At 38.1% G+C, this 13,670-nt stretch overlaps 9 protein-coding genes and 1 non-coding gene across 10 annotated transcripts, besides 3 other annotated features; 4 read left to right on the forward strand and 6 right to left on the reverse strand.

The window, feature by feature from the left end:
* Nucleotides 1-515: 515 nt before the first annotated feature.
* BMH1 (14-3-3 family protein BMH1) lies at nucleotides 516-1,319 on the forward strand (the record flags this gene model as incomplete). Its single annotated transcript, NM_001179067.3, has 1 exon — nucleotides 516-1,319. The coding sequence occupies one exon, from the start codon at nucleotides 516-518 to the stop codon at nucleotides 1,317-1,319; it is 804 nt and encodes a 267-aa protein (NP_011104.3).
* A 402-nt stretch (nucleotides 1,320-1,721) lies between these two features.
* On the forward strand, nucleotides 1,722-2,984 carry PDA1 (pyruvate dehydrogenase (acetyl-transferring) subunit E1 alpha; the record flags this gene model as incomplete). The annotated part of the gene is made up of 1 exon (NM_001179068.3): nucleotides 1,722-2,984. One exon carries the CDS (start codon nucleotides 1,722-1,724, stop codon nucleotides 2,982-2,984), a length of 1,263 nt encoding a protein of 420 aa, NP_011105.4.
* Nucleotides 2,985-3,325: 341 nt separating this feature from the next.
* On the forward strand, nucleotides 3,326-4,422 carry DMC1 (recombinase DMC1; the record flags this gene model as incomplete). The annotated part of the gene is made up of 2 exons (NM_001179069.1): nucleotides 3,326-3,457; nucleotides 3,550-4,422. 2 exons carry the CDS (start codon nucleotides 3,326-3,328, stop codon nucleotides 4,420-4,422), a joined length of 1,005 nt encoding a protein of 334 aa, NP_011106.1.
* Nucleotides 4,423-4,470: 48 nt separating this feature from the next.
* Nucleotides 4,471-4,719: an origin of replication (ARS522; Autonomously Replicating Sequence; active origin of replication near the right end of Chromosome V that is activated late in S phase, late activation appears to result from telomeric proximity).
* Nucleotides 4,629-5,432, reverse strand: ISC10 (Isc10p; the record flags this gene model as incomplete). Its single annotated transcript, NM_001179070.1, has 1 exon — nucleotides 4,629-5,432. One exon carries the CDS (start codon nucleotides 5,430-5,432, stop codon nucleotides 4,629-4,631), a length of 804 nt encoding a protein of 267 aa, NP_011107.1.
* Nucleotides 5,433-5,769: 337 nt separating this feature from the next.
* On the reverse strand, nucleotides 5,770-6,027 carry SLO1 (Slo1p; the record flags this gene model as incomplete). The annotated part of the gene is made up of 1 exon (NM_001184517.3): nucleotides 5,770-6,027. One exon carries the CDS (start codon nucleotides 6,025-6,027, stop codon nucleotides 5,770-5,772), a length of 258 nt encoding a protein of 85 aa, NP_796378.3.
* A 162-nt stretch (nucleotides 6,028-6,189) lies between these two features.
* On the reverse strand, nucleotides 6,190-6,263 carry YNCE0029C. The gene has a single exon. It is a non-coding gene; the product is annotated as a tRNA-Ile (tRNA).
* An 83-nt stretch (nucleotides 6,264-6,346) lies between these two features.
* Nucleotides 6,347-6,678: a long terminal repeat (Ty1 LTR).
* Nucleotides 6,378-6,701, reverse strand: YER181C (uncharacterized protein; the record flags this gene model as incomplete). Its single annotated transcript, NM_001348828.1, has 1 exon — nucleotides 6,378-6,701. One exon carries the CDS (start codon nucleotides 6,699-6,701, stop codon nucleotides 6,378-6,380), a length of 324 nt encoding a protein of 107 aa, NP_001335770.1.
* Nucleotides 6,702-6,944: 243 nt separating this feature from the next.
* Nucleotides 6,945-7,172: a long terminal repeat (Ty1 LTR).
* Nucleotides 7,173-7,429: 257 nt separating this feature from the next.
* Nucleotides 7,430-8,164, forward strand: FMP10 (Fmp10p; the record flags this gene model as incomplete). Its single annotated transcript, NM_001179072.3, has 1 exon — nucleotides 7,430-8,164. The coding sequence occupies one exon, from the start codon at nucleotides 7,430-7,432 to the stop codon at nucleotides 8,162-8,164; it is 735 nt and encodes a 244-aa protein (NP_011109.3).
* A 74-nt stretch (nucleotides 8,165-8,238) lies between these two features.
* FAU1 (5-formyltetrahydrofolate cyclo-ligase) lies at nucleotides 8,239-8,874 on the reverse strand (the record flags this gene model as incomplete). Its single annotated transcript, NM_001179073.1, has 1 exon — nucleotides 8,239-8,874. One exon carries the CDS (start codon nucleotides 8,872-8,874, stop codon nucleotides 8,239-8,241), a length of 636 nt encoding a protein of 211 aa, NP_011110.1.
* A 2,326-nt stretch (nucleotides 8,875-11,200) lies between these two features.
* TOG1 (Tog1p) lies at nucleotides 11,201-13,585 on the reverse strand (the record flags this gene model as incomplete). Its single annotated transcript, NM_001179074.1, has 1 exon — nucleotides 11,201-13,585. One exon carries the CDS (start codon nucleotides 13,583-13,585, stop codon nucleotides 11,201-11,203), a length of 2,385 nt encoding a protein of 794 aa, NP_011111.1.
* Between the last annotated feature and the right edge of the window lie 85 nt (nucleotides 13,586-13,670).

Raw genomic sequence — 13,670 nt, forward strand, 5'->3', positions numbered from 1 at the left:
GATTGCGCAATGCAGAGATAGATAGATATAGATAGATAATGGACGTAGTTATAGAACAGAAAATCGGTAGATCGAAAACACAGGGGAAAAAGGGGGGGGGGGGGGGGAGACAGCGCAGCCACGTGACGGGCTTCCTCTTTGGAAAGTGGAGCGAAGTTTTGCGGAAGCTACTTTATTCCGGCCTGGAGTCAAAAGAGGAAGCTCGGTGGCAAATAGCTTCCTCTTTGTGGCCGGGGCGCGGGGGGACGAGGCAAAAAGCAAAGAAAAGCAAAAAAAATAAAAAAAAAAACAAAAAAACAGGGGTATGAGAAAAAGACACGCTTTTCCACGCGCAGCAAAAAGGAAAAAGGAAAAGGAAACTCTTTATTATTGGACCTTAAACCTGAAAACGAGACGAACCGTAACATAAAACCGTGTAGTTTCTGCAAAAATAACTTAGTTTTTCCTACTTTTCAAAATTGAGAGCGCAAGCAAGTGAGAAGAAAAAGCAAGTTAAAGATAAACTAAAGATAAAAATGTCAACCAGTCGTGAAGATTCTGTGTACCTAGCCAAGTTGGCTGAACAGGCCGAACGTTATGAAGAAATGGTCGAAAACATGAAGACTGTTGCCTCCTCTGGCCAAGAGTTGTCGGTCGAAGAGCGTAATTTGTTGTCTGTTGCTTATAAGAACGTTATTGGTGCTCGTCGTGCCTCTTGGAGAATTGTTTCTTCTATTGAGCAAAAGGAGGAGTCCAAGGAGAAGTCCGAACACCAGGTCGAGTTGATTTGTTCGTACCGTTCGAAGATTGAGACCGAACTAACTAAGATCTCCGACGATATTTTGTCCGTGCTAGACTCCCACTTAATTCCATCAGCCACCACTGGCGAGTCCAAGGTTTTCTACTATAAGATGAAGGGTGACTACCACCGTTATTTGGCTGAATTTTCTAGTGGCGATGCTAGAGAAAAGGCCACAAACGCCTCTTTAGAAGCATACAAGACCGCTTCTGAAATTGCCACCACAGAGTTACCCCCAACTCACCCAATCCGTCTAGGTTTGGCTCTTAACTTCTCTGTCTTCTATTATGAAATTCAAAACTCTCCAGACAAAGCCTGCCATTTGGCCAAGCAAGCTTTTGACGACGCTATTGCTGAGTTGGACACTCTGTCTGAAGAATCATACAAAGATAGCACACTTATCATGCAACTGCTAAGGGACAATTTAACCTTATGGACTTCAGACATGTCCGAGTCCGGTCAAGCTGAAGACCAACAACAACAACAACAACATCAGCAACAGCAGCCACCTGCTGCCGCCGAAGGTGAAGCACCAAAGTAAGTATTCTGATAAATCTAAAGAGAAATTACTAAAAAAAAGAAAAAAAAAAGAACGGGGGTGTAATAATTTGTAGTTCATTATTGCAATTATATATCTATATCTATATATGTATATAACATTAACATGTGCATGTACACACGTAATCGCGCGTGTACATGTCTATATGTGTTACTTGAACTATACTGTTTTGACGTGTATGTTTATTTATCTCTCTTCTGATTCCTCCACCCCTTCCTTACTCAACCGGGTAAATGTCGCATCATGACTCCCGACAATAATCCCCTCTGGTATAGCGAGAAGCAACTTTAGCTTCTTAACGGCAAGAACTTTTTTATGTTTGTCGCACCTGTATCTTCACAAAAGTTGGATACAGCAATAAGAAAGGAAACCACATTTGTGCCAATGCTTGCTGCTTCATTCAAACGCCAACCATCACAATTGGTCCGCGGGTTAGGAGCTGTTCTTCGCACTCCCACCAGGATAGGTCATGTTCGTACCATGGCAACTTTAAAAACAACTGATAAGAAGGCCCCTGAGGACATCGAGGGCTCGGACACAGTGCAAATTGAGTTGCCTGAATCTTCCTTCGAGTCGTATATGCTAGAGCCTCCAGACTTGTCTTATGAGACTTCGAAAGCCACCTTGTTACAGATGTATAAAGATATGGTCATCATCAGAAGAATGGAGATGGCTTGTGACGCCTTGTACAAGGCCAAGAAAATCAGAGGTTTTTGCCATCTATCTGTTGGTCAGGAGGCCATTGCTGTCGGTATCGAGAATGCCATCACAAAATTGGATTCCATCATCACATCTTACAGATGTCACGGTTTCACTTTTATGAGAGGTGCCTCAGTGAAAGCCGTTCTGGCTGAATTGATGGGTAGAAGAGCCGGTGTCTCTTATGGTAAGGGTGGTTCCATGCACCTTTACGCTCCAGGCTTCTATGGTGGTAATGGTATCGTGGGTGCCCAGGTTCCTTTAGGTGCAGGTTTAGCTTTTGCTCACCAATACAAGAACGAGGACGCCTGCTCTTTCACTTTGTATGGTGATGGTGCCTCTAATCAAGGTCAAGTTTTTGAATCTTTCAACATGGCCAAATTATGGAATTTGCCCGTCGTGTTTTGCTGTGAGAACAACAAGTACGGTATGGGTACCGCCGCTTCAAGATCCTCCGCGATGACTGAATATTTCAAGCGTGGTCAATATATTCCAGGTTTAAAAGTTAACGGTATGGATATTCTAGCTGTCTACCAAGCATCCAAGTTTGCTAAGGACTGGTGTCTATCCGGCAAAGGTCCTCTCGTTCTAGAATATGAAACCTATAGGTACGGTGGCCATTCTATGTCTGATCCCGGTACTACCTACAGAACTAGAGACGAGATTCAGCATATGAGATCCAAGAACGATCCAATTGCTGGTCTTAAGATGCATTTGATTGATCTAGGTATTGCCACTGAAGCTGAAGTCAAAGCTTACGACAAGTCCGCTAGAAAATACGTTGACGAACAAGTTGAATTAGCTGATGCTGCTCCTCCTCCAGAAGCCAAATTATCCATCTTGTTTGAAGACGTCTACGTGAAAGGTACAGAAACTCCAACCCTAAGAGGTAGGATCCCTGAAGATACTTGGGACTTCAAAAAGCAAGGTTTTGCCTCTAGGGATTAATTAAATCGTAAGGAAAAATAAAATAATAGTGCTGTGATCGCATGATATTCTTCCCTGGAAGCGCCATTTTATAGCAAGAAATGTAAGTCAAGTATATTTTAACTGTATATCAACAATATAGCTCTTTTTTATGCCTTGTTGTTTTTCTTCGGGTTTTCCCCACACATTGTGTGGAGAGATAGTTATTAACAGACCGGAAAATAGCCGCCCAAGGATAAACTTTTATATAAAGGGAAGGGTAGTTGACCCAAAAAATTTGGATTCTACTTTTCCAGATTTACTTTCACCCTTTTATATTTGCTGTAGTCTGTTATGCCAATCAGGAAAGCATTTGAACAAATATGTCTGTTACAGGAACTGAGATCGATAGTGATACAGCAAAAAATATTCTTAGTGTAGATGAATTACAGAACTATGGTATTAATGCCTCAGATCTTCAAAAATTGAAGTCTGGTGGGATATACACAGTCAATGTATGTTATAATAACATTTTTAAAACCTCTGCTGTAGAGGTTCTTTCCCCCTTTCTTTTACTAACTAATAATTTGGAAAGGAACTTTTATAGACCGTTTTGTCAACAACAAGAAGACATCTATGTAAAATTAAAGGGTTAAGTGAGGTGAAAGTGGAAAAAATTAAAGAAGCTGCTGGAAAAATCATACAGGTGGGATTTATCCCCGCTACTGTACAATTAGATATAAGACAGCGTGTGTACTCCTTATCAACTGGATCTAAGCAACTAGATTCAATCCTAGGTGGTGGAATAATGACAATGAGTATCACTGAAGTATTTGGTGAATTTAGGTGTGGTAAGACACAGATGTCTCATACTTTGTGTGTTACCACGCAGCTTCCGAGGGAAATGGGTGGTGGTGAAGGGAAAGTAGCATATATTGATACAGAAGGCACTTTCAGGCCCGAGAGGATTAAGCAAATTGCAGAAGGTTATGAATTGGATCCCGAGTCATGTTTGGCAAACGTTTCATATGCTAGAGCCTTGAATAGTGAACATCAAATGGAACTTGTTGAACAATTGGGTGAAGAACTTAGTTCTGGAGATTATCGCCTTATCGTGGTAGATTCTATAATGGCAAACTTCAGAGTAGACTACTGCGGTAGAGGTGAACTAAGCGAAAGACAGCAAAAGCTAAATCAACATCTTTTCAAATTGAATAGATTGGCAGAGGAATTTAATGTTGCAGTATTTCTGACAAACCAAGTTCAATCAGACCCAGGTGCTTCTGCATTATTTGCCTCGGCAGATGGTAGGAAACCAATTGGAGGGCACGTTCTGGCACATGCGTCAGCAACAAGGATTTTGTTGAGAAAAGGGCGTGGTGACGAAAGAGTTGCCAAGTTACAAGATTCCCCAGATATGCCTGAAAAAGAATGTGTCTACGTAATTGGTGAAAAAGGTATTACCGATTCAAGTGACTAGTTTTTGTATACTTTTTTAATGAAGATGACATTGCTCCTTTATTAAACTTTTCTTTTACTTTGTGTTACTAATATTATTAATATCTTGTTATGATTCTTTGTTTTAGCAGCTCCAAAAGAAAGGAATATTATAATATAATTGTTGTAATTCGGAAAAAAAATATTAAATTACTATGGTGCATATGCGTATATAAAATTGAGCATTACCTAACGCCATATATTACTATCTAAAGTCCTCACAGATGATGTGTTTTCAAAATCAAATGATTGGAGCTCCTCATCATCATCCCCGGTAAACTGCTCGGTTTCAGATCCATTATCCAGATACCTCAACGGGCTAGTGTACGCAATTGAAGGGTACCTATAAAATAAAGTACGTTCCTCTTTCAACTGAAAAAACCCCCGATAATCCCTTGACAAGAAATAATACATAATATAATCTCGCTTTCTGACAAGACTTTTCAGTTCTTGGTACTCTAATTCCCGTTCGAAAACCGGATATGTGCCAGCAATTTCGTCAGTTATTATAGCGTTTATAATAGCCTCGTAGTCATCGGGCTCAATTCTATTTTCGTAGTTGAACAGACGGTAAAAAGGGCTACAGTCATAATTATGCTCGCATTCCTCGAGAATAATATCTGAATCAGATTGTAAATGTATGATATTTCTTGGCGTTACAACAATAGAATCCTCAGGCCCTGATATTTTCTCTATAGATGGGGAATCCGGTATATAGTCAAGGTTGATATCTGTTAATTCATTTGAATTTAGGTTAGCGCGAGCTTCAATTTCGTTAGGCTTCTTGAAATTTGCCTTAACTGGGATTTGCTTTGCCAATTTTTTGTCATCTAGCTTTTTTCTATGATTGAAATTTAGGTCACGAAGCCTTATATGTTCAAGATCCTTGGATTTTGTAGCAGCTTTTTCCTTTATCAAGAAACTGCTTGACTTCTTTTGCGAAAAAGGGTGGGTTTGATTTTCATCTTGATGCAACCTCTCATCGACATCCATTTTGTCACTGTGTCTGAGAATCTATACTTCAGGGCCTGCTACAAGAAGTAGAAACTAAAATACAATGTTACAAATGCGAGAAGGGTTTTTTTTATGATCATGAGTGACCGCAATAAAATCTTTCGAAGCTTTTTCGAATATTTTAACATTTTTTCTCTATAGCTTCTTTGTGGCATCGCCCATGGGATCAAACCATACTGGTTTCTTTGTAAAACAGGCGCAAAATATAGAAACTCAGAAAAAGAGAAAACGAGTAGTGGAAAAATTTATCAGCCATTTATGCGACGCATCCGTTTGACTGATCTACCTATTTAAAACAGAAACCTACGTTGAAAAGTTATTTTTCCAACACATTACTGGATCTCATCAAATTGCCAATGTAATCTTCTAGATAATCATTTTCTTGCTTTAGTTGCTCACACACCTCTTGCTGCTCTAAGGTTTTATTCCACAACAAGTCTAATGTATCCTTCAGAAGTTTGGTTTGGCGCATCATCCTCTCATTTTTTGTTCCAGCTTCTCTTTCGCCAAGATTAACTTCAGAGGATGGCTGCTTGCCCGTCGGCGAGCCAGTACTAATGTTCTCCGCTGACATTGTCCTATTTGTTTGTTTGCTATTATAATTTATCTAGTCAACAACTTCGCAGATCTACAAACTGGTCCTTAAGATGTTTTATTGAAGACATCATTTTTTATTTTTTTAAGCAGAACGTGCTGTGCTCTCCCTTTTGGGCCTTTTTACGATTTTCAAAAAAATTGGTCTCTAGCGGGATCGAACCGCTGATCCCCGCGTTATTAGCACGGTGCCTTAACCAACTGGGCCAAGAGACCTGTAATCTGTGTTAAACCTGCATAAATTATGAAATCATAGCAACGTTTCAAATACTTCAGATGCCCCCATCCCTTCGTGTAGATGATGAAATGAAACTCTAGAATATCATCCATTTAGTAGCATTCTTGCTGCTGGTATAGTATCATATGAGATCTAGGAAGATGAAATGAAGCTTGAGAAAGAGTTAGCAAGTTTAATGGAAGCTGAAATGCAAGAATTGATAATGTAATGGGAAAATGAAGCATATAAAACGATAGGAAAAATAATCGTAATATTATTGTATGCAAATACCGATTAAATTTGAGGATCCCTATACCCTTGAGGAGAAGTTCTAGTATGTTCTGTATACATAGTATTGAAGCCTCTATCAACAATGGAATCCCGATAATTATCACAAAATTCACACAAACCTCAGATAAACGTAACAGTATTAGCATACATAATTATACCCAGGCTTCTCCCACAGTGCGCATGATTCGCTACGAAATCATCAATTTCACATAATATTGAGATTGCATTTGTTTTTGTTTCTTGCGTTGTCACTTTTAATTCTGCTGTATTATCAACTCCTGCACTTAGCTTCTGCAAGATAAAATGACGACTTGAGCATCATTCTCAGATTCAGTTGAAAGTTGCTGACGATTTTCAGGGGTCCCATTTCTAGTAAAACGACATTAGACATATACTAGAAGTTCTCCTCAAAAGATACAGGAATCAATAAAAGAGAATCGGCAATTCTAAATAGCATATTATTATTACTTCTTTTGCTTTGTAAGTTGTAATTTACAATCCTATTACATTATCGTTTCTTGATTTCAACTTCCATTAGATTTGATTATGACTGCCATCATTTTGGGTCACCGTACGTGAACATTGGTTTGCAACAGGAATAAAAGTCTTGAGATGTTGTACTCTGAGCAAATAAACAAAAGGAATTCTTTCTAATATTTCACAAAACTGATTTCCAAAAATGTCTCTAAGTACTCCATTAGCGACACATTTTACATTTCATTTATTTAACATAATACCTTATTTAAAGATTGATTAATTTTCGATGAGGCATACCCCTTGGCAGAAAAGGAACAAACTCACAAAGTGCACAAAGAGTTTATAAAGAAACTAAGAAAAGTAAGGAAGAGAAAGAGACCGTACCAGCAAGGCCAAGATGTTTAAAAGAATCGCAATAGCCCAGATAAGAACGTATACAAATGGCGTTGTTTTCAAGACAGCCTCTAAACCCAAAAGAAGATGGATTCCATGGACAATTTTTGGGGGAAGTTTTCTTGGAGGGTGGTACTTGACACAGCATATGACGTTCACGGACTTACTAGCTTATTGGAGATATGATGCCCTACCCAAGAACGCAGATGAAGTCGTCAAATATCACGCTGATCTGAATAGACGTTTAAATGGCCTACCCATAGTAAAACAGTTGGAGAATGCTGGTTTTGTACAAGTGATTGCTAATGAAGAGGAGAACTTGTTAGTGTCAAGGGCATTAAATACACCAGGTGGCGTCGCTATACCACCAAGAGTTTACTACAACCCCAGTAGGCGTGAAACTGTCGGGCTATACCATTTAGGAATGAAACTTACTGGTTATCCTTTCTTAATTCACGGAGGCATTTTAGCAACAGTTATTGAAGATTTAATGAAGGAGGCCATTAGACTCGAAAAAGGAACAAAAAATATAAACCAAGAAACCAAGAATTTGAGTATCTCGTACAAGTTCCCCACGTTAGCTAATCAATTTGTTGTAGTAAGAACCACCGATCTTCAGCAATACGGTAACAAAACTAAATTAAAGGCTGAACTTATGGACCAAAGTGGCAACAGGACATTGGTCAAAGCTAATGCCACGTTTTCTAGCGAACAAGGGAATCCAAAAGAAGAAAAATAGATTTGCCGTCTACTTATTTATTTATTTATTTATTTATACAATAGCTGTACCATGTAAATAATACATATATGAAATTATTGAAACCAATGTATGGATCCATCTCCGCATACTATACAATCCATGGAATAATCATGTTTTTCTAAAGGAATTGGAGAGGCCACCTGTTCCATAAGACATAGTCCAACTAGGAGGGGCTTTTGGCCTTCATGCAGTATCTTATACCGTTGGAAAAAATCGTCATAATACCCAGCACCGTGACCCATCCTTGCACCAGTTTTAATATCAAACGCCACTCCAGGCACCAATACGACATCTAGAATATCTGATTCCTCAATATGCGGTTCAGGCTCTTTTAGTTGATATGGACCTTGAGGCTTCAAATCACGAACCATTTTCAAACTACTCATTCGATGGAATATTAAATGTGGATGATGATCTTCCCGTAATTTGAAGTGTTTCGATTCAGAAGTATGAGTACATCTTGGCAGAAAGACCTCCTGGCCATCTTGAAATAAATTCTTAATGATTTCTCCAGTCGTTACTTCTCCTTTATCCATGCTCATATAACACGCTACACGCCTAGAATTGGCGGAAGCGATCAATGAGCGTACTGCTTGAGAAATAGTATGCGACTCTGCAGCGATAATATCGTAGTCAAGAGCATTTATTACCCTTTTGATTTGACGTCTCAGTAATTGCTTAGTGGCCATTAATTTTTTGTAGCTATATAAAGATAGCGTAGCTGACAGTAATTTTTATTTTTGCCATTTCAATGATTAAATATTATTCGGAAGAAATCTGAGAAAATTATATATATCCTTCAAGAGAATGAAGCTGCTAACTGATTAATAAAAACAGCTTTAATCACAAATCTCTCACGACATGAAATAAAACACCCTTGCAAACAGATGTGGAAGACTGATTGCCACAAAGCTTCGGGCTCGCAAGCAGAATGGTTTTCAGGAAGTGACTTACTAAGCTCGAATATTGTCCTAGATAGCAAACAGGCCTTTGATGGAATCAGTTTGTCTCCTGAAGGTTTTTTTGAAATAAAATGATAAATGAGAATAGCAGACCAGTTCTACGGGTAGGATTGAGATATAAAACGAGAAAGGCACTCTCTCACTGAAAAGTAATGAAAAATTATCAGAACTCCAATCTGCTGTCTTTACATCCTCGAGAATATCGCTAAGCTATCGATACTACGAATGATCCAGATACGACAGTCTTCGCTGGCGATCTTTTTGGACTAAATTTGCTCACTGATACACTAAAAAGCCTACGCAACTACACAAAGGTAAGAAACCACAATCGCTACCCATTAATCCTTATTGGCATTGTAGCCCCATATAATAGAAGTGAAAGAGTAACATTGCGCCATTTTTCGCTACTAAATAACCTCAAGAAATGTGTCCAGCTTATGGTTCCCATAGAGCGAGAATATATGACTTAAAGCATATCCCTGAGTGGGTTGCACTGGTACACACTCTGTGATGGTGGAGCACATTAATTAAAACTCAAAAAAATTATCACGATATGGACAAAAATCTAAATGGGCAAGTATCTCTCACAAAAAGACCTCACGTATTTTATGAAATTACAAATTGACGTATTTCAACCTTGTTTACTCTAAAGTTCCCCCATATAGCATAGGGGTGCTTTGGGTTTATTTAATCGTCAAATATAGTCCGATTTGTCTCATTATTCTTGTGTCGGAAAAAAATTTATTGAAGCGACTACTACCTAGATATTCTGCAATTTTTCCTATAATATAATATGCCTCACCCCAATCAGTCCCTCTTTATGACAAGAAATAAGACTACAGTGTTACATCAGATACTCCACATTCCCCCTATCGAAACCCAACAAGAGCGCTATCTCTTATACAACATTTCACAAAAAACATGTGATATGCTTTCAATTGATCCTATCAATATCAAAATTATCATTCTCACTGCATTATCCTTCATTTTCGTTAGTGCGCATCCTCCATTTTGGGACGTGTCTACCAAATAAAGAATGATGCGAGATACAAAGTAGGTGATAACATCAGAACCCGGTGTTAGAATGCAAGGTATAATCAGCAAAAAAAAAAAAAATGTGTAAAAAAAAAAGGTCGGTTACCAGCTTTACTAAATGTTTTCTATTGAATAAAATCATAGAATTCCATAAGTGACTGTGACATTTTCCACCCAGTTGATACAGTTCAATGAATTCTCACTGCAGCTATATTTTGGATGCTTCTCCACTTTGTAATATACATTGTGATGTTTCTTTGATGAAAGATATAAAATATTAAAAAAAGTTGATTCTTACATCTCATCTTTGTCATAAAAATCCTCTGGAATGGCACCTTAGAATTTCTAGGCACAGGAAACTATTCGATTTTTCTAATATATGAATCTAAGTCAAATTCAATATCTATGTTATTTCAGAAAGTGGAGTAGGTGTGCTTTTAAGAGAACGGATTTATGACGGAAAACTAGGTTAAATAGACGAAGAAAAGCTGAAGTAATTATCGTTTTGCTGAAACTTTCAGGATAATCCCTATCATAATATATTCCTATCAAGCGATGAGCAACGGAAAGCTGTGAATTGTGAATGTAACAACAAGACTATGTGAAGCAATTTTTAAGAGTTATTTCATTTAGCAATCTTTTGAGACCCGAAATACTCAAAGAACGATAAAATCGTGGGACGAATAATTAGACTAGCAACAATAAAAGGAGTAAATACAACTAGATTTGTGAGTGTGTGTAATTGCGTGTAGCTTGAAAGACTTACCACAGTGGTATCAACACCATACTCGAATCGTTCTAGATCTTGCATAAAAAAAGGACATTTACTTTTACTTACTAGTTATGAGCCACCTTTGATTTCATGGTACAGCCCATAACCTTCCTGAAAGCGGTGCATAACGTAAGGGACTAGATTAGAATCACAAAACCTTTTATTGCATTCTACAGTATTCGTCTAAATCAAGGGATTTTATTTCCTAATTGAAAGTGATCAATTGTTTAGGTGCATACTTGGTTTTTACTCTCCGAGGTTTTCTTTAGTAATACCAAATTCAGTGTCCTCCCAAAATAGATTGAGAAGGTCTGGTAGAGATTCTGCAGTCACAAAATTTTCGAGGCTACAAAAGTCCATGCCAACTGAAACACTGGTGCTGCTGGGTGACAACTTCTCATAACAAGCACCTTCTTGATTTTTTCCCTGTACGCCAATAACTCTATTATTCACCAAATCACCCATTTCCCTATCAAGAATGCTGAGAATTTCTTTACGGAAGCTTGATTCTTTGTGTTCGCCTATAATATTCCTGTACCAGATACATTCAATGTCCAACGCAGCTTGACCAGCATCTGAGCAAGCCTGGCCATATTTTTTCAATTCACAAAACAGCGATTCCTTAGCCATTTTCTGTGAACGTGTGTACATCTGACAGCAGATGCGTGTTAGGATGAAAGAAACCGCTGTTCCATTTTCCAACTTTTTAGAGAAGGCGTTGTTGCCCTTGAAATTAACATTGCCAGAGCTCACAAATAAGTCATTATATGAGGCTATCATGCGGCACATCAAGGATAAATAACATATCGAGTTCCTTCTAGGGGTCTCGATAAAATTCAAGGTAATATTCATCAAGATGGCATATATGAACCACGAACAACGGAAAATATAGAACGTATCTTCGTGCTTGAGAACATCCGTCAAAATATCTACAGATGCTTCAAAGGTTTGAAGCCTGATGTCCTTTACGCAGGAATCAAGTTCAATTCTCTCTCTTTCTTGTAGAAGATTTTGTATCCTTAAAATTAAACTCTCCATTCCCTGAAAACAACAAACCTTTGCAAATCCGAAATGGGTGTATAGTTCAAATACATTACTATTTTCAGAATATTGTTTGAGGAAAGGGATTAGTTTGTCTTGTATGCACTGAAAAATTTTACATATTTTTGAAAACTCTACCATAAGCTGTCGTGCGGTTCCATTTAGGTCTTTAGCGTTAGGAGTTGCAAATAATCTGTAGTCTGTAAAGTGTCGATTATAAAGCAAACCAGAGAATACCGCTGTAATAATTTTCGTTAATAGAATATAGCCGAAAGAGATACAAATATCAAACTTACTTGGGTCGAGCTCCACCAAGTTTATTAAAGTAAAACAGTCCATCGAATCATCTACCCCTAATCCAACCACATCCTTGGGAAAGAGACACGAAGTCATTTCATGTGGTATCAATGGCTGCTTACCGGTGACCAATGAATACCATCTATCCCACCAGTAGCAGTCCCACCATAACTTACGATATTCTTCGGCAGTGTCCTCATCCTGACCAATATAATATTCCCAACGATTCAAACCAGCATCCAAACTTCGCCTGGACATCGTGGAAATAATTCTTCCCAGCACAAAAGGATCGTCTATCCAATATCTGTGTTTCATCAACGAGACTAAGCCCTTTAAAATAGTCAAGTCGTACATTGTCGAAAATAGGGATCTTTCAAAATATTCAAGACAGAGACAAAAAATCAACTCATCTTGCTCAAGAAAATATTTCAAAGGAAGTAATTTTTTGGAACTTTTACGATCCAACGCCTTGTGGTGCTGTTCCATCAATTGTACTCCGTACATAAACCAGTCTGTTGGTTTATTGAATTTGATTGTTTGGTTAATGTTTGTATTTCCTTTGATTTCATTCGATATATTTGACATAATGTGTTGAATAAGTACGTCGTTCCCACATGAAAGTCCGTTTAGCTTTGAATAATACTCTAAAGGAGATATCGAAGTTACTTTAGGACCAGCATGGCTAGCAGAGCTAGCGTCAAGAAACTTCAAAAATAAATAGATAGTTTCTCTCGTCTCCCTATCATTCGAACATGAAATCAATTTTTTAGTTATCCAGCTAATACCCGTAGAGGCAAAATATAGCAACGGTGAATAGACCCCAAAGTACATACTGACATTTTGTGCAGTATTGCTTTCAAAAGCGTTGGAGAACCTATTCAAAGATTTTGACTGTTTCCCGATAATTTCTGTTTCTATCGATTTCAGGCCACCATACGAGCTAATTTCCTTACTGTCCAGATTGAGGTAAAGCTGAGGTTGTATTTTTTCAAGCTCAGTGCAAATGTTTGCTAGGCCTTTCTGTAAAGAGGCCGGTGCGCTTGGAGGTAACTGTGCCTTCAATTTTGCTATGCTGCACTTAGCATTATCCAAATCATTACTGAGACTACCAGTATAATTGAAAAAAGCCTCAATCGGTTCACGAAATTGATTTCTATACGTACATTTTGATTGAGACCCAATACACCCAAAACATGGCTTCTTACTGTTGCACTTAATCTTTTTCCTATGGCATCTATCACAGGCCTTGGTTACCCTAGATTTTTGTTTGGCTAATCCTCTTTTTGCTGCCATCTCAATAAAATATAAAAAGCTAAAAAGCTTAAAATTTAAACAACAATAATGTCGTTAACCTAATGCGCTTATTCGATGAGATTTG

Source organism: Saccharomyces cerevisiae, chromosome V, assembly GCF_000146045.2.
Source record: "Saccharomyces cerevisiae S288C chromosome V, complete sequence".
In the NCBI taxonomy this organism is placed as follows: Eukaryota; Fungi; Ascomycota; class Saccharomycetes; order Saccharomycetales; family Saccharomycetaceae; genus Saccharomyces; species Saccharomyces cerevisiae.